This window comes from Solanum verrucosum, unplaced genomic scaffold (assembly GCF_900185275.1).
Source record: "Solanum verrucosum unplaced genomic scaffold, falcon-dt-bn FXZP01000253.1, whole genome shotgun sequence".
Classification (NCBI taxonomy): domain Eukaryota; kingdom Viridiplantae; phylum Streptophyta; class Magnoliopsida; order Solanales; family Solanaceae; genus Solanum; species Solanum verrucosum.
In genome coordinates, this window is record NW_026019984.1 from 3,560,081 (window position 1) to 3,580,542 (window position 20,462).

The 20,462-nt window shown below is 33.9% G+C and overlaps 1 protein-coding gene and 1 pseudogene across 2 annotated transcripts; one reads left to right on the plus strand and one right to left on the minus strand.

Moving 5' to 3' along the window:
- The first annotated feature begins 9,276 nt into the window (after positions 1–9,276).
- LOC125818188 (heat shock cognate 70 kDa protein-like) lies at positions 9,277–11,473 on the plus strand (annotated as a pseudogene). The gene is made up of 2 exons (XR_007442344.1): positions 9,277–9,490; positions 9,589–11,473. The product of XR_007442344.1 is annotated as a heat shock cognate 70 kDa protein-like (transcript).
- Positions 11,474–12,307: 834 nt separating this feature from the next.
- On the minus strand, positions 12,308–14,101 carry LOC125818194 (uncharacterized). Its single transcript, XM_049497739.1, has one exon. The coding sequence runs from the start codon at positions 14,054–14,056 to the stop codon at positions 12,527–12,529; it is 1,530 nt and encodes a 509-aa protein (XP_049353696.1). The 5' UTR covers positions 14,057–14,101; the 3' UTR covers positions 12,308–12,526.
- Between the last annotated feature and the right edge of the window lie 6,361 nt (positions 14,102–20,462).

The window sequence follows — 20,462 nt, forward strand, 5'->3', positions numbered from 1 at the left end:
ATTGTTTTACTTGTTTGTTACTAAGTATGCTTTCAATAGCATTTTGAAATGAAAGTTTGTTCATCCTTTAGTTGTTAATAAATTATGTGCTTTTCAATATAGAATTGAAGAAAGCTTCTGCTGTTTTTATCCTGAAACTGTGGTGCAGTGACTCAACAGCTTCTTCTTTTTACTGACAAAAATCTTATTGTGAACAAGTTATGTCAAAACTACAATGTTTAGTTCACTTGAGTAAACACTGAAGATATGGGGAAATACCTTTGGATAAATGGAGGAAGAATTTTGTTGTCCTGAATTGTTATTTCACATTATAAATGGATGGGGCATCTTAACATGAGAGCTGCTTAACAGGGTAAGTCTCTTATACTAAAACAGCAACGATTCATTGTGTTTCAAATTAGTTTGCACTTCTGAACGTATGTTAGTAGGTTAGTAGGGGTTACGTATTCGGGTAGAAGGTTAGTATAGGTATAGCACCATTGCCTTGTGAATAATCAAGCTTGTTAGTGTCTATCGTAATACTAGTTATACCTTGTAGTACTACATCGATATTAATTAGTTGCCATTGAATTCAACGTTGCAATACAGCAGTGCTACAGAATAACCTCAAAAGAGCAGCGGCAAAGGATCTAAATAAATGTGGTGTCATCAGATATGAGGCCCTTGACTAAGTAGCAATTCAACAATTGTTTCCCGCTAAAACTTGACTCAAAAGAATAAATGAAAATTAACTATACCTCATTAAAATAAATGGAACAAGGAGACATAACAATTAATAAGACCTTGAGTGAGGTTTAGGTGTCTGAAAATAAGGGAGAGATTCAATAAATTATACTTTATTAAAATAAATATGAAATCAAAATAATATAATTATCAATAATATTTTTACTTATAATATTGTTATTGTAATAACGGAAAAGGGTCAAAATTGCCCTCGAACTATATGAAATAGACCATTTATACCCTTCGTTACATTTTGGGATAAAAAATGCCCCTATTGTTATCCTAAGAGACCACAAATACCCTCAAGAGTTAACACCCCAAATTTTTGTTGACGTGGCAAGCCACGTGGGATTAATCCTTCCACCTAAGCGTTGCCAACTAGGATTCACTACAAAAGAATTAGACCTTTAGCGGCAACAACAGTCGCCACAAAAGCATAGAAAATCGCCACTAAAAGTTTTTAACATTAAATTCTAATTTTGTGTTTTTTTCTTCATTGTTTTTTAAAAACCAAATATGATATCGATTAAGTAGGAGTTTGAAAACACTATATGTTTTATTTTTATGTCATATGTAAATGTATAAAATGTACAATGATGCATTATATATATATAGTAGGAGATTTGAATCGAGAAGTAATTTTGATTATTTTTCATAATAATATTGGATGTTTTTAATATGGATATTGCAAGTTATTTATTTTAGAAAATTAGGTCGCAATCGAAAATTAATTATCATATTTTTTTGTTGAAAAAATAGGTTTTACTAGCGAATGGTTGTTGGAGCCTTAGTCGCCACTAAAAATCACTCATTACCTTTAGTGACAATATTTTGGGATTTTGTGGCGACTTTGTCGCTACTAAAAGTCAAGTTCTTTTGTAGTGAATCTTAGTTGACAATGCTTAGGTGGAGGGATTAGTCCCATGTGGCTTGCCACGTCACTAAAAAATTGGGGTGTTAACTCTTGAGGGTATTTGTGGTCTCCTGGAATAACTGCGGGGGTATTTTTGATCCCAAAATGTAATGGAGGGTATAAATGATCTATTTCGCATAGTTCAGGGGCAATTTTGACCCTTTTCCATTGTAATAATGCAACAAAATAAATATCTTGAATCAAATTCTATTGAGGAATGTAGAGAAATGAATGACCAAATGAAAGAAATGCAATTCAATTCTTAGCTTTGCTTGAGAAATGCAAAATTTTTAGACCGATAGTCCGAACACATGAAGGTGTAAATTCAGTAGGGTATAATGAATTTTTGTATGAACACAAAATGAGAAAAACTAAATCATGATATATAAAGCATGATTTGTGGCACTTTTTTTTTATGCCAGAATTTTTTTTGGGTAGTGACTTATAAAGTTAGGGCTAGGCCAGTCTCAGATGGAATTTGAGTGAGGCGAGCTTTATGGCAATCTGGGAACGGATGGAGTAGTATGTCTAAGCTTGAATCGTATTTCCTAGTAGTAGGACATTAAGGAATCCACAAAGCCTTTCAGAATTGAATTCGGGGAGTAAGACTTCAGGAATCGAACTTGATATTAAAAGGATAGTTTAGAGCGTCAAGATTCAAAGGTGTGTTGCGAAATGAGGGCTTGAAGAAGAATTTACGAGTCTATGTCTCTGTGTAAGCCGCTATAGCGGCCTGAATTAATTTCCACTGTAGTGGATGGGCCGTTATGACAATCTATAATGGGTTGAGCGGCTATAATGGGGTTAGTCGGAATTTTATGCAGAAAAGTCCCAAAAATCTTTTATATTCTGCAACTTTGTTCTTGGAACTGGAAAGGGTGATTTAGGGCAGTTTCTTTCAGTTTTTCCACCAATCTCTTCGACAGTGGTAAGTGAATTACTCTTTTATCTTTAAATTGATTCTTAAGCCTTAGAATCTAGGGTATTGTGGGTTTTGACTTGAGTTAATGGTGGGAAAAATCCTAGTATAGGTAGAAAGATCATGAATTGGCCCAGGGTTAGGATTTGAGTATGATCCGGGTTTAACTAAGTCATTGATCATTAGTTATTGTATTTTGTTATTGTTTTAGACTAAGAACAAGTCAAAATTCATAGCAAGGGGAAAACTCAAGTTTTTTAAAGCATTCAGGCTTGTTTCAAGGTAGGTAAAGGTTGTGATTTTCCCGTTCATGTTATATATATGTGTTTGTTAATTGTATAGTTAGTAACACATGTGTGATATATGATTAGGAAAATTGGAAGGATATAATATGAAATGAAAGATGTAATCAATCACATGCAATGAATGTGTTTCATGAATATACATGTGTGATTGTGATTCATTGTGATTTTGAGTGAGTTGTTGATTGAGATCAGGTATCACACCGGCACACTAACATCTAGAATGGGTATTGCGCTAGTACACTAACATCTGGAATGGGTACCTTGTCGTTACACTAACATCTGGAACGGGCACCATGCCGATACAATGGAAATGGGTATAACACCGGTACAATGGGAACGGGTATCACGTTGACACCATTTGAGTCTTCTTCTTCAACTCAATGTAGACTTTCAAGTATATATCATTAGATATTTTTAATGACGAAAATTCAAGTAAAATTGCATACTTGATCTCGATATTTTCAGAAGTAACAATTTTGAATTGATTTGAAATTTGTGTGACTAAATTTTAGTAATGGGAAGTAAATTCTTGAATGAGTAGACGAAGAACAATTGAGCTAAATTTTCTGTATAACTTATTTCTGCATAACAAATGTATATATAGGAAATACAAGGAATAAAAATGCTAGCAGACTAACAGGTGTCCTATCTCAATTGGCTAACTTGTAACAAACTATTATTTACAATTAATAAAAACATAAATGGAAATAATATTTAAACAAGAACAGAAAATTGTGAAAGGTTCTGGATTGGCGCCAGCTGTGAGGCCACGTGTTTCTTCAGTCTTCATTTTTACTTTGCTCTTTTCAATTTTGCAATATCTATGTCTGAAACACTCTTCTCTTTCATAATGAAACCTTTGCTATCTTTCTTCCCTAATGGATTTCCATCATTTGTAATTCCAACACCCCCTCTCAAATTGGAGGGGGAGGAACGAACACCCAATTTGCTTAACAGAAGATGATGAGAGGTACCTGGAAGCGGTTTAGTAAAAAGATCTGCTATCTGGGAAGACGAAGGAAGAAACGATAAAGAAATCAAACCAGCAAGATATTGTTGTCGGACGAAGTGGCAATCTAAGTCAACATGTTTCGTCCGCTCATGAAAAACAAGATTTTTGGCGATATGAATCGCGGCTTGGCTGTCAGAATGAAGAGAAATGGGTAGACAAAGAGACAATGTAAGATCAGAAAGAAGACGGACAAGCCATGTTAACTCGGCAACAACACGGCGCATAGACCTATACTCTGCTTCGGAAGAGGAAAGCGAAATAGATGGTTGCTTTTTTTATTTCCAAGAAATAGGACTACCACCGAGGCTAATATAGAAACCACTGACTGACCAGCGAGAGTCAGGACAAGTAGCCCAGTCAGAGTCACAAAAAGCCAACAAGGTGAAAGAAAGGGAAGAATTAAGGAAAATCCTTAAGCCAGGGTCGGAAAGAAGATACCGAAGGACATGATAGGCAACCAAGAGATGTGCTTGATGAGGTCGTTGCATATATTGACTAAGATGTTGGACGAAAAAAGAGATGTCAGGGCGTGTGTGGGTGAGAAAGTTGAGTTGCACAATAAGCCGGCGATAACTAGTAGCATCAGGAAGGGGATAACCCATATCTGATTGTAATTTGTGTGTGAGATCCAAAGGGGAAGAAGCGGGTTTAAGGCCAAGGCACTCATATTCCGATAAGAGCTCCAGGATGAACTTTCGTTGATTAAGAATTAAACCATGGGGTTCCCTGATTACTTCAATACCCAAAAAATAGTGTAAGTCCCCCAAATCTTTGATCTTAAATTCTGAGTCCAAGAATGATTTTAAAGCATCTAATTCTGCCTTGTTGTTGCCTGTAAGTAGAATATCATCAACATAGACGGCTAGGATAGAAATAGAAGAATCATGGCACTTATAAAAAAGTGAATAATCATTTAGGGAGTGAGTAAAGCCTTTAAACTGCAAGGCTGAAGTCAGACGAATATACCACTGTCTCGAGGTATGTTTTAAGTCGTAAAGAGACTTCTTTAAACGACAAACTTGAGTAGGATCAGCCACTTTCAAACTAACTGGAAATTTCATGTAGACTTCCTTATCTAACTTACCATGAAGAAATATGTTGTTTACATCTAATTGATATAACCCCCAACCCTTCTTAATGGCAATAGCAAGCAGACAACGTATAGTAGTAATCTTGACGACAGGGCTGAAAGTTTCTGTAAAATCAATACCGTATTTTTGAAAATCACCTCGTACAACTAACCTAGCCTTCAGTCTCTCTACAGAACTGGATGAATTGAGCTTAACTTTGTAGACCCATTTAGTAGGCAAAGCTTTCTTTCCCGGAGGTAATGAGACCACTTCCCAAGTGTCATTAGTGATCAAAGCCTCTAGCTCCTTAGTCATAGCATCTTGCCAACCCGGATATAAAATAGCTTGGGTAAAAGAAGTAGGCTCTTGAATATGGGACAAAGAAGTGATATAATTATGGTTAGAGTGAGATAAAGCAGAAAAAGCGAAAAGGGAAACGGATGAAGGGTAAGAGAAACAAATATCAGACACACGAGAAAGATGGACACTATTGCAAACATAATCTCGTAGGTAGGCTGGAGTCTTGACAGATCTAGTGGATTTTCGTAAGATAACAGGATCTGAAGAAGAAATAGGAGGATTCGAAACAAGGGAATGAGGGACATAAATAATAGGAACAGGAGAAGGTGACATACTAGAGGAAAAATCAGGCTCATAATAGGCTTGAGGAATGTCAAAGGGAAACATAGAAACGGATGGCTGAATGGCAACAAAAGGGTAAATATCTTCATGGAATTTAACATCCCTTGAAACAAAACACTTTTGAGAAATGAGACTTAATAATTTGTAACCTTTTTTGCCAAATGGATATCCAAGAAAAACACAAGGCTCAGCCCTTGGCGCTAATTTAGATCTTCCCTGAGAAAGAGTAGAGGCAAAGCCAAGACACCCAAAACACTTTAAATGAGAGTAAGAAGGAGGATGGTGAAACAATCTTTCATAAGATGTTTTGAAAGAAAATAACTTAGTGGGGCACCTATTAATCAAGTAAGTGGTTGTCATAAGAGCATCCCCCCAAAATTTATGTGGAAGATGAAACTGAAAAAGAAGGGCTTGACAAATTTCCAATAAATGTTTGTGTTTTCGTTCAACCACACCATTTTGTTGTGGTGTGGCGACACAAGAGGTTTGATGAATAATTCCTTGGAGGATAGAAATCTAGAATTTTCTGAACTGGAACCTAATTCCCAAGCATTATCTGATCTAATGATTTTGACTTTTTGTTGAAATTGTCTTTCTATCATAGCAAGGAAGGACTTAAGAATAGTGAATGCATTGCTTTTAGTGGTTAGCAAAAAAGTCCAAGTTCCTCTACTAAAATCATCAACTATGGTAAAAAAATATCCATCATAAGTAGGTGTTTGAAAGGGTCCCCATGTATTAATATGAATTAAGTCAAAAATTTGCTTAGAAGAAATCTGGCTAGTAGGAAAAGGGAGTTTGTGTTGTCTTGCTAAGGGGCAAATAGAACAGGGCACAGAAAACTTTGAAACAACAGAAACTGGAATTTCATTAATATGCTGAATATTTAAAAGAGGGATATGACCCAATCTTACATGCCATAGTCTACTTTTAACATCATTAGAAGAAATACAAGACAAACTGGATGAAACATCCTTGAAGGAATGAGAACTACAACTAGAATTTTTAAAAGAAAGAGCAACTGGAAGCCTATTCTTGAGGGCATAGAGACCATTCTGACTTTCACCAAGGAGCATTGAGCTCTTCATTGAAGGACCCTGCATGAAACAATGAGAAGAGGTAAAAATTAGCATGTTAGAAAGTTGTTTGCACAACTGATGGACAGACAAGAGGTTGAAGTGAAAACTGGGCACAAATAAAATATTGTGAATGATAAGATTAGAGAAAAGTTTCACAGAACCTGAGTGTGAGACCTCAACCTTTTGGGAATTAGGCAAATTAACACAAATAGTCTTAGGTAGAGATTCAAGATTGAAAAAGAGATCCTTGTTATAGCTTATGTGCTCACTTGCACCTGAATCTATTATCCAAGTTAGCCTAGTATAGGTAGTAGGATCAAACATGTAAATTCAAAGAAAAAGGACGAGGACAAAAAGTTATACCAACACAGTTAACAGAGGTTGTGACTTCAGAGACATTGTTGCTTTGATCATTGTTTTTCATATTTTGAAGCATCTGCATCACCTGTGCTAGCTGATTTGTAGATAGTAGTTTACCTGAATCTGTTGAGTCCACATCAGCCATAAAAGAATTTCCAGAAAACTCATTTGAAGTCACTGCATGTCCCTGAACAGAATTCTGAAAATTTTTCTACCTAGTAAATTTAAAATTTGGTGGAAAACCATGTAGCTTATAGTATTTCTCAATAAGATGCCTTGATTTCTTACAATATTTGCATAAAAGAGTTGATTTCTTAGCATCATAAGGAACTCTCTGACCCCTGAAATCAGTAGAAAAAGTCCTTTGACCAACATTTGTTTGATTTGTCGCAATAAAAGAAGAGGATTCTCCAGGAAATTTTGGGATCTTTTGCAACTCCCTTTGTTTCTCCTCCTGAATCAACAGGGCATAAGCATTTGAAATAGAAGGTAAGGGTGAGATCATGAGTATGTTACCCCTGGCAGCACAATAAGACTTATTGAGTCCCATTAAAAATTGAACTAGACGTTCATCTTGTTTGGACTTAACGTTTTTCTCTTTTGCTCCGCAGGAACACACACAAGAGCAAAGAGTAAAAGAGTCTAAAGTATCCAACTCATCCCAGAGTCGTTTGATCCTGGTATAGTAAGCAATAATATCAGATGACCCTTGGACAAGGTCACTGAGTTCTTTTTGAAGTTGGAAAAGATGAGGGCCAGAGCTCCGACCAAACCTGTCTTCCAATTCTGCCCAAATATCTTTAGCAATGGAGTAATACAAGACACTTTCAGAAATTTCTCTAGAAAGAGAGTTCAGTAACCAAGAAATTACCATGTTGTTAGATCTGGACCAAGCTTGATGGAGGTATGTTCCTGCTTCAGGTTCCACAGTTGATCCATCAATGAAACCTGATTTGTTCTTAGCAGTCAAGGTTATCCACATGCCTCTCTTCCATCCACCGAAGCTCTTTCCATCAAACACAATATTGACCAACAAAGTACCAGGAGAATCAGAATGTGATATGAAGTAAGGGTGAGCAGGGTTAATCAAATCAGTAGAGAGCATATTAACAGCTGAAAGGAGAACTGTAATCCCAGTAGCTATTTCAGTAGTCTCTACCATGATAACAAAATATTGAACTGAAAAAAATGAAAAGAGTAGAAATCAGAACTCTTGCTCTGATACCATGAATGAGTAGACGAAGAACAATTGAGCTAAATTTTCTGTATAACTTATTTCTGCATAACAAATGTATATATAGGAAATACAAGGAATAAAAATGCTAACAGACTAACAGGTGTCCTATCTCAATTGGCTAACTTGTAACAAACTATTATTTACAATTAATAAAAACATAAATGGAAATAATATTTAAACAAGAACAGAAAATTGTGGAAGGTTCTGGATTGGTGCCAGCTGTGAGGCCACGTGTTTCTTCAGTCTTCATTTTTACTTTGCTTTTTTCAATTTTGCAATATCTATGTCTGAAACACTCTTCTCTTTCATAATGAAACCTTTGCTATCTTTCTTCCCTAATGGATTTTCATCATCTGTAATTCCAACAATTCTATTATTATTATCTCAACGTCAGAACTAATGTATTATTGTGAATTTCAACTTCCATGATGTAGTAAGAGGATCACAATTTTCTCTATTGATAAAATGTTATGGAATCCAGTATTGATTTGAATTGAAAAAGAAGGAAAATTGGGGGAAAAAGAAGAAGAGAGAACTAGGGGAAAAGGGAGAATTAGAGAATAAGGAAAAAATTGGAAAGAGATTGTAATTGCTGATAATCCCTTCATAATATCAGTTAGAGTATATTAATCATAATTAATTTGAAAATATTAGTAATTATTATGGGGTATTTATTTATTTAAAATTAAAATTGTCTATAGGACATGAGTTCAGTTTCCCCTCAAATAATTGGTTTGAATAAAATGTGTCTATTATTAGTAAGGTCAAACTGGAATATTCTGGAAGGAACAGGAAGGCAATAGAGAGTTCATCGAACGGCCGTAATCTAAGTATCAGAATGCTCTGGAAATCAAACTTTTTTCCTTTATATATAAACTTGACAATTTGTCTTCTCCAATCACAGAAATTTGCTTCATTACATTACATCTCAAACATCACAATTTCTTTCTTCTTTAATTTAATTGTTTCTCTGTATTTGGGTGAATAAAGTAAAGTAAAGAAAAGAAAAGAAAAGAATGGCAGGAAAAGGTGAAGGGCCAGCCATTGGAATTGATTTGGGTACTACCTACTCCTGTGTAGGTGTATGGCAACATGATCGTGTTGAAATTATAGCAAATGATCAAGGCAACAGAACCACACCCTCTTATGTTGCTTTTACTGATACTGAACGCCTCATTGGTGATGCTGCGAAGAATCAAGTCGCTATGAACCCAGTTAACACTGTATTCGGTATGCACCTGTTTTACTTATTGTGCATTGTATGTTTAACATTCCGCTTGCTACTCGTAATTATCGAACGACATTTTGATTTTCTTTTTTGGTTTCAGATGCTAAGCGTTTAATTGGAAGGAGATTTAGTGATCCTTCGGTGCAGAGCGATATGAAATTATGGCCTTTTAAGGTTATACCCGGGCCTGCTGACAAGCCAATGATTGTTGTTACATACAAGGGTGAGGAGAAGCAATTTTCTGCTGAGGAAATCTCATCCATGGTCTTAACCAAAATGAAGGAGATTGCTGAGGCATACCTTGGGACAACAATCAAGAATGCGGTCGTCACAGTCCCTGCTTACTTCAATGATTCGCAGCGTCAGGCAACTAAAGATGCTGGTGTCATATCTGGTCTTAATGTGATGCGTATAATCAACGAACCAACAGCAGCTGCAATTGCCTATGGACTTGACAAGAAATCTACCAGTACTGGTGAGAAAAATGTGTTGATTTTCGACTTAGGTGGTGGTACTTTTGATGTCTCTTCTCACTATTGAAGAGGGGATTTTTGAGGTTAAAGCTACTGCTGGTGATACTCACTTGGGAGGTGAGGATTTTGATAATAGAATGGTGAATCATTTCGTTCAAGAGTTCAAGAGGAAGCATAAGAAGGATATTAGTGGGAATCCGAGAGCCTTGAGGAGGTTAAGGACTGCTTGTGAGAGGGCTAAGAGGACTTTATCATCCACTGCTCAAACAACAATTGAAATTGATTCGTTGTATGAAGGGATTGATTTTTACACAACTATCACTTGGGCAAGATTTGAGGAGATGAACATGGACTTGTTCAGGAAGTGTATGGAGCCTGTGGAGAAGTGTTTGAGAGATGCTAAGATGGATAAAAGCGGCGTTCATGATGTGGTTCTTGTTGGTGGGTCAACTAGGATCCCCAAAGTTCAACAATTACTTCAAGATTTTTTTAATGGAAAGGAGCTTTGCAAGAGTATCAACCCCGATGAAGCAGTTGCTTATGGTGCAGCTGTGCAAGCTGCAATTTTGAGCGGTGAAGGCAACGAGAAGGTTCAAGATTTGTTGCTGTTGGATGTCACTCCTCTGTCACTCGGTTTAGAAACCGCGGGAGGTGTAATGACTGTGTTGATTCCAAGAAATACAACCATTCCAACCAAGAAGGAGCAAGTTTTCTCTACATACTCGGACAACCAACCCGGTGTGCTGATCCAGGTGTACGAAGGAGAAAGAGCGAGGACCAAGGACAACAACCTGTTAGGCAAGTTTGAACTCTCTGGCATCCCACCTGCACCAAGGGGTGTTCCTCAGATCAATGTCTGCTTCGACATTGATGCCAATGGAATCCTGAATGTTTCCGCAGAGGACAAAACTACCGGACAGAAGAGCAAGATAACTATCACCAACGACAAGGGTCGACTCTCCAAGGAAGAGATTGAGAGAATGGTGCAAGAAGCTGAGAAGTACAAGTCTGAAGATGAAGAGCTCAAGAAAAAGGTGGAAGCTAAGAATGGATTGGAGAATTACGCTTACAACATGAGGAACACTATTAAAGATGACAAGGTTAGTTCCCAACTTCCAGCTGCTGATAAGAAGAAAATTGAGGACGCGATCGATGAAGCTATCAAGTGGATAGACAGCAACCAACTTGCAGAAGCTGATGAGTTCGAAGACAAGATGAAGGAACTGGAAAGCATATGCAATCCGATTATTGCCAAGATGTATCAAGGTGGTGCTGGTGGAGCTACTATGGATGAAGATGGTGGTCCTTCTGTTGGTGGTGGTGCAGGAAGTGGTGCTGGACCAAAGATTGAGGAAGTGGATTAGGAGTTTTTGAGTTGAATTGTTTTACTTGTTTGTTACTAAGTATGCTTTGAATAGCCTTTTGTAATGAAAGTTTGTTCATCCTTTTGTTGTTAATAAATTATGTGCTTTTCAATATAGAATTGAAGAAAGCTTCTGCTGTTCTTATCCTTAAACTGTGGTGCAGTGACTTAATAGCTTCTTCTTTTTCTGACAAAAATCTGCTTGTGAACAAGTTATGTCAAAACTATAATGTTTAGTTCACTAGATTAAAAACTGAATATATGGAGATACAATATACAAATATATGCACTTCAATAATTGGGAAATTCCTTAGTATCATAAAGGAAAGCCTATCTGGGATGGACTACTCCTTAGTCAAGCAAAGCTAGATTCGGGAAAATAAAACATGCTCTACTCCTTCCTTCGATTGCTTTCATTTTCGGGTTACATATATATATTTGGTTAAAATAGGAGAAAAACTCATTAGCAACATTTTCGGGTTACATATATATATTTGTTAAAATAGGAGAAAAACTCGTTAGCAACAAAGAGGAGGAGAAAAAGAAACTTGGTTGGGAATACATTTATCAACTCCCAAGCAAAGCAAAAAGGATATATGTACTATTAGAGAAAACAATCCAGCTCAAAATAGTATGGTTCATTTTGCATTTCTGAAAATTATAAGCTGGTATTCAATACCTGGAATGAACATTTGTCTCCACTTGCACTTACAACATGTTCACTCAAGAGGTGCCATGGGAGAGGAACATAGATACTCAAAGACTATGCAGAGCTCTATTGCATTATGTAACGTTAGAAACGACAAATTTAGAAAAGAAGTAGATCTTATTGTCTGAAAACACTAGGCAGGAAACAGTCTTCATGTTCCTAGAGTAACAGAATGGATCATTGTAATTCAGACCACTAAAGATTACCTTTTCTTTTTTCCTATAGACTTGATTCATTAAAAATGACTACATATATCTCCACTTATAATAACATGCTTCGCTCTGCATCACATTGTACGCGACACAGCAGTGCTACAGAACAGCCTTAAAAGAGCAGCAGCAAAGGATCTAATAAGGTGGTATCATCAGCTATGAGGCCCTTGACTGAGCAGCAATTCAACAATGATTGAATTTCCCACTAAAAACTTAACCTAAGAAAAGAATGGAAGTTAACTATCTGGGCTACACTACACTTTCTGCAATCAATACCTATCTCACGACAACATAAACTCATTTGGAGGTCGAAGACAAACAGGAACTTCATGCACTTCTGGAGTTGTGCCATATTTGGGAACTTTCAATTCAAGTACAGCTCCACTCATGTCAAAATATGCTTCTAGCTTCGCATCATCAGGTATTCGAGTTGGAAGTGAGATTTCCCTTGTGAATTCACCGCAAGGACAGTGCTCTGGAGATGGGTCAGTTAGCTTGAATGTTCTACCATTTCTCACCATGAATGGGGGGCATGCCGTGGACACAAATGTTATTCTTATGATGGCATGATTAGTATTGTTCCACCAATGAACTTTCACCTTTTCACGATCAACAAAAGGTAGAGTGATCATAATCACATATCCTTCCGAGTCCTCGTATATAACTTTTGCAGCAACGGCTGGCCCATACACATTCTTCATTACCCCCGAAAACTCATTCATCCAAGGTGGTGCAATAGTGTGTGGTTGTCCATCTTGATGTCTGTTTAAACTGGGATTAGTCGACAAGAAACAATCTTCATCACTTCCATGAGAAAAGAAGTCTTTCCTTTTCTTACCACAATCAGATGAGAGCTCTAAACCATTGCTGTTCACATGGTTTGATGGTCGAGTTGACAAGTTAAGACTAGAACCATTAAGCAATTTTTTCGAAGGAAGATGAGAATTGCTCTTTGGCAAAGGGATCGATCTTTGAAGCTCAAAATCTGTGTTGGGAAGGTTCCGCCATGAACTGAAGTCTCTAGCTTCGGGTGGTATTGAAAATTTGAGATCCCTACCAGTAAGTTCCATCCACTTCTTCTGCTCTTCCTCATCAATACACAATAAATTGGGTGATGGAACAAGCTCAATTCCATGCAAACACACCGGATTGGAGAGGCCTCTATAATGCTTATGCTGCATTTTATGAGAACAGATGAACCCCTTGTCAACACTAAATGGAAATGAATGCTCGCCCTGCTTGGAATGTCCATTCATATAACTCCTCAACTGCATTTCCCCCAACGCATTTTCAGACCTATCCTTGAAAACCCACATGTACATATTCTCCATATCATGCTGAGCCAAAAACACATCAAGCTGGAGATCAGACTTATCAAATCCCGACACCCCATTACTATCTCGAACAACTTTGCACTTAGATTTCTCCTTCAAAACAGGCTTAAAGTAAAAAGTAAAGAAAAACCAAGCACCCCAAACACTATCCAATCTCTTATCACAATTCCTTCCAACTTTAGGCAAATCAAGAAGCTCAAAACATTCATTAATCTGGTTTCCAAGTCCAACCTCCATCATATCAAACACGTCATGATTCCAAGATAGAGGTGGTGGTGGAGGACGAGGAGTAGGGCTACGTTCCATATATAATGGGAGATTAATATCCGGTGGCCTCGAAATCACAATCTCCCTATTCATATCCCTGTCTGAATCCTCATTAGAGGTAGCAGCAGCAATTGCAATTGAGTCCATAGACAAGAATGTAGATAGTTGATAATTATCAATTGACAAACTTGTCATCAAATCTTCCCCCATCTGTTTACCACTATTTAATTCCTTACAACAAAACCCCAATTACCAAAAAAAAAAAAACCTCAATACACACACAAGTTCAAGATTTTACTACAAAAACAATAAAACAAACATGGGTATTTAATATTTTATCAAATATCAGTATAAGAGGTTGTTCTATGCTATAAAGATGAGATTTTTATCAGAAAAAAAAAAGGATTCTTGAATTCAAGAAAAAACCCTATAAAATTGAAAAAAACATATATATGGATTTGAATTATAAGGAATACAAATAAAGGGTTTATTAAGATTACCTTTTTAACAAAGATTTCAACTTTGAATCGAATAGAAATATTCAAAAAGAATCAGCAGCAGCAGTCCATGTCTACAGAGAAAAAAAAAAAAGGAAGGAAGAAAGACCTTTGAGATTGAAGAAAAAATAAATGGTGACGGAGACCGTTAACTTTGACGGCGTTAATGGGAAACGTAACGCCTGATAAGCCAAGGTCTAATTGTGATTAGGGGATGAGTGATAAGTAATCTAGCTTATCATATCTTACGTACATATTTGTTATTTATACTCCCTCATTCCACTCTAAAAAATCAAAAGATAATTTATATTTTGTGTCTATTTAACCCTGTTATTAAATACTATTTATCGTTTAACATATTTCTCAAATCATTAAATTTAATAAAGTCAAAGTAATATACTCCATCTGTCCACTTTTAATTGTCATGTTGCGTTTTTCGAAAGTCAATTTGACTAATTTTCAAAGTTAAATTAGATTACATTAATTTGATATTTTAAACAAAAAAAATTAGATATTCAAAAACTATACGAAAAGTACCGTAAATTCCAACTTTTTGCATATCAATATGATGAAAAGATACATCATAAAATATTAGTCAAATATATTATTGTTTGACTCTAAAAAAGGAAATTATGACAATTAAAAATGGATGGAGGTAGTAGTAATATTATCCCTATTATTTATTATTTTTTAAGGGATATGTCAAGTCAATAGTGAACAATTATTATTGGACTGAGAAAGTTTTTGTATATTATGTACTTCAGCGATACTTTTTCTAGTTACGCAAGTGTAGATACATTTTTTGTATTGAAGTTGTGAAGATTGTATCAAAGATACAATTATGGTTATTGTCATTATTTGTACAATTTCTTATCTGACGTAAGTAATTAGTACAACAATGTAATCAATTGCATTAATTTATGAAACTAAGTAATTGATTTGCTATAGAATCGTATAAATTCATATCGGTAATAATATATCCCAAACAACTTTTTTAATTAAAATTCACTAATTGAATGTGCAATGGACGAAACCTACTTTTCTACAAGTTAACATGAAGATTAATGCATAGAAAATTAATTGTGATGTATCATGATATCTTTAGGATACACCATGTATCATGATACCTTTAGATACATGATGTATCTCGATACGTTTAGGATACATGATGTATCATGATTCGCTTAAGATACATGATGTATCTCGATACGTTTAGGATTCATTATGTATCATGATACCTTTTGAATGTATAATGTATCATGATACCTTTCGAATACATGATGTATCAATAATGTCTAATACAATCTTTTCTACATTTTCACTTTTTTGGGTACTAGAATCCACACCATTGATAGAGAATTTGTGAAAGCTTAGAGCAAATCCTAAAAAAATAATTAAAAATTATACTTAGAAAATAAGAATCGAAAAAAAAAATATGTAGATGAACTTACTGAAATAAAATCTTTACCTTATATGGATAATCATAAAAGAGGAAATTTAGGAAAATTTCTAATTAACTTTAATTAGAAGAAATTGAAGTAAATCATACTTAATTGGTGGAGTTGAGACATGGGAGATAAATAGGGATAGTATAAGTGAGAGAAAGAAGAGAGAGAGAAAAAATATTCTGATATAATTTTTAATTATATGTGAAATAAGGGTTTGGCATAACCATTTAAATTTGCTATTAAAATAATATTGTAACTTTGTTGGTTAATTATTTTTAAATACGGTTCTAATTAGTAAATATAAGGCTTATGTTTGTCTAGTTGTGTAAATTTTTCTTAAATTATTCTTGAATTATGCGAAATGAAATGAATTTTTATCCTACATTAATAGTTGAAATAAAAAATACCCTTAACTTTATTAAAATGACCAAATTTTGTTTTTATTTTCAAACGATGAAAGGTTGACACTCGATGATACCACATGTCCAAAGGAAGAAAAAAAAGGGTGATTGGTGATAAAGTAGTGTTGGAAAAGAAAAAGGAATAATAGAAAACAAAATTTAAAAATTCAAAATTAAGAAAATGGTAAAATTCATCCTTAGCTTAAAAAATATTAATCAAACACGTGACATCACCAGATGCTAAGCTTTTATAGTTTGAAAATAACTCATTTTAACAAGGACATATTAGTTTCATTTCACATAATTTAGGAGTCAATTTACCCTTTCCATCCCCGTCCTTTATTTTTATTTTTTGAATTATAAAATGATCAAAACAAAAGTCTAACAATGTTCGAAAGAATTTTCATACAACCTAAAGCTTGTAGAAATATTAATTTGCATGTTATAAGAACATGTTTCCTTGATCAACATGTTTATTCCTAAACTCAATTCTTCAATAAATTCTTCTTGCATTTGAAATTTGTTGAGTAACTTCTAATCAACAGTTCTCTCCATTGGTCTATTGGGCCTGAATCTTCAATGTCGATGATATTTCTACAACTTGTTATTAATATGTATTACTAAAATATTATGAACAGAAATTTTCAAACAGTAAGGTTTAAAAAATATTTTCAAAACAAGTAAACTCAAAATCAGTAAACAAAAAAGAATTTGAAATATTTTTCTGAAAGAAGAAAACCGAGTTCATTGAATGCACAATGCTTTCTTAAGGAAAATTATTCTCCTCAAGTACCCTTAGGTTAATGTATGAAATATATATCTCCTTCCAAGATAGAACGATTTTACTCACCAATGTATTGATACCTAAAATCACGATGTCAACAAACCACTCAACAACAGTAAAATACGCTAGAATTTGTTTGTGTAAAAGAAGAAGTTGAGAAAATTCATTGTTAGAAATGAGAGAAAACCCTTCTATTTACCGACAACAAAAAAAAGTATGAACAAGTGTTTATTATACCTTATTGAAAAGGTCACAATCCTTCAGAAAAATCACAATTCTTTAGAAAAGTCACAACCTTTCAAAAAAGTCACAATTCTTCAGAATAATCACAACTCTTCAGAAAAGTCACAACCTTTCATTTTCCATTCGCACCTTGTTAAATTAATCCAACACAACCTAACTAGTTGTCAACATAATCTGTTCTTCTAAAAGTCCTGTTAATTAGGATCTGATTCTTGTAAAATGTTTGTTAATCATTAAAACTTGAATTCAACTCAGCTCAACAAATTACCCTTTTTCCATAATAACAAAGTCATATGCAACTTCCCCTCAAGAAATAATTTGATTTAGTAAGATGTGTGATCTCACATAAGTCTAGGGACACACTTTCCACTAATTGCAATTTCTTGGCCTGAATTTATAGATCTCAAGAAATGTTACATTACGTTGCTGGTGAACTATAAAGACCTGATTAAGGTTTTATGTTACGTCAATTTGAACTTGCTTATTAATGTATTCAATTGAAACCTTATAATGCAATCACAAAGCATTACATTGAATACATTTTAATCTTCTTAAGTATCAATCCATATTCCACCAACAAATCTCAGATAATGTATTGACTTATATTTTTCCGTCTCAATTTATATGACATTGTTTGACTTGACATGAAATTTAATGAAAAAAATAAAATGTTTAGAATTGATAGCTTTAAACACTCTTTGAACCTTTTGTGGGGCAATAAATCATTTTGTTATATGAATGTGCCTAGACCACTATTGGCGAAGCAGCCCAATGCCAGATTAAGTGGTTATGTGTGGAATTTGGGTTGATAAATAGAGTCTTTTGAGAGTAAAATAGATTTATGTGAAGTGTGATTATGCGTAGACAAAACTATGCTTCTCATCCTCAATTCTCTCTTAGTCCCCTCATCTCATTCTCCTTTAAAGTTACTGTTTTATTAGTATTCTTCATATTGTAATTGCTCATATACGTACGAATCATAGCTTGTTAGTTTGTTCTTTCTGTTATTCATTGTTGAGTTGAGAAAATCACTACGTTCATAAAAAAAATAAGTTATTTCTAATTATAAAAAGATAGTACTTTTTTTCTTGATAAGCTAAAAAATATCACATAATTACATTGAGATACAAGGAGTACAAGATTTCAAATTATGATTTGATAAATGTAAACTCGAACAGAAGAAGCCTGAGTTATTACATCAATGTCATGGAAAATCAGTTAGTCCTCGTGGCTTACATGTAACACTTTGAAAAATAGTACTCTTTTCGTTTTAATTTATTTATTTTGGTTTTATTGTACTCTGTTTTAAAAATAACATCTTTCACCTTTTTGATAATTTTTTAATTTCAACTTTTCACGTGATATTTAAGACAACAAAATTAAATATCATTTTGGTATATTCTACATATTTTTAATTAAAACCATAAAATTCAAAAAAATTATTTACTTTCTTAAACTTCCAATTCAAAACAAAATTAAAACTAGAGAATAATAAAATTGGTTGTTGATTTCAAGGTTGAATAGATTTTAATGAGAAAATCTCTCTTATTCACCATTCATGAATCCAAAGAATAAAGAGGTATGACAAGAGAGCACTTTGAATTAAGGTCCATAATATATTGGTTAATGACCGACCAGGGTTGCAGTGGACTGATAAGTACTCACTCCTTCATTCTTAATCAAATGTCTTGAGTACAAAGTTACTTTGTTAGACAATACTTTAATGTAAGACTTTCTGACGCGAATTCAAATTTAATCAAACTCTAATATGAGTACCAGACACCAGATGAGAAACCAAAAAATATAGGCTAATGAGCTAACACAACAAATAGAAGCAATCTAATGAGCAATGATCTTGGTCAAAAAGAAGTATAATGATGCACAAGATTTCAAACAAAAAATGGAATAAAAATAAAACACAAAGTGATCCAGCTAGATTTTTGCGTAGAAATGGTGTCGTTTAATAATCAGTGCACGACATTTCGTGAATGTTTAACATGGCTGATGCAAACCCTTCTTTTATAAAAAAAATAAAATAAATTATTATGATTGGATGTATAAAATTATACTCTACGCATTTCGGGATCATTTGATATGGTATATAAAAATAGTAGAATAGTGTTGAAAATGGTGTATTAGTAATGCTGGCATTAATAATGTCTTGAATTAGCTATGCATGCTAAGATTATTTCTTAATGCAGTGTTTGATTTGATATATGAAGATAACATGCATTGCATAATTTTTAAAAAAATATTTGTTTACAAAAAAAAAAAAACCCTCCACAAATATGATGGAAAGGACTATGTGAAAAAGATTTTGGCAAGACTTTAATCATGTTAATGCATACATTGAAATCTTTTGTATTACTAATATCATGGATTATCATGTATTAGTTATACATACCTTAATATCAAATAAAACATATAACTAATACATATATATAATATAAATTCAAAAAAAATATCAGACAAGATACTAATTATTACACAAAGGTAATGCATGTATGCACTATTTTCGACCCTAGAGTGTAAAAAAATAATCAGTTGACAAGTAATTTAACCCATTACAATAGGTAAGTTGTCATCGTTAATGCTTGACATAAAATATAATAGCGGACTTTCGCAAATTGCCACTATAATAAATTTACTATACTCCATAATTATAGTTTGCATATTTACATGTTATAGCTACAGTTTAAGCTACTTGTTTGTATAATTCATGGATTTGTATAATTTCGCGGGTTCATTTTTATAATTCAGTTATTTTTGTATAAACTCGAAATAACAAATTTATACAATTACAAACATCAGAAGTATAAACAGTTATACAAATCATATTATACAAATTCCGAATTATACAAAAGTTATACAAATTCTGAATTATACAAACGTGCGAATTATAAAAAATTAAAAAATTGGGTTGTGTAATTATAGCTAAAAGGAGGTAAAAAATTGTAATTAAGGCAAATTATAATTATGTTAACTAATTAACTTGTATATATTTACTTATACGCGTCATTTTTCCTAAAATATATCGGTATACATCTTAAAGTTATTTGATTATATAAGCATATTACAGAATCAGTCGATTATTGTTTGAAATCTATCAAATCAACCGAAAAGTACTATGTTTTTAAATGAAATTGTAGGTTTCGATAAAAATTTAAAATTGAATCAAATAATTAATTAAGTTTTAAATATCATAAAAGAATTAAAATCGAAACGAGTTGATTTTAAAAGGTT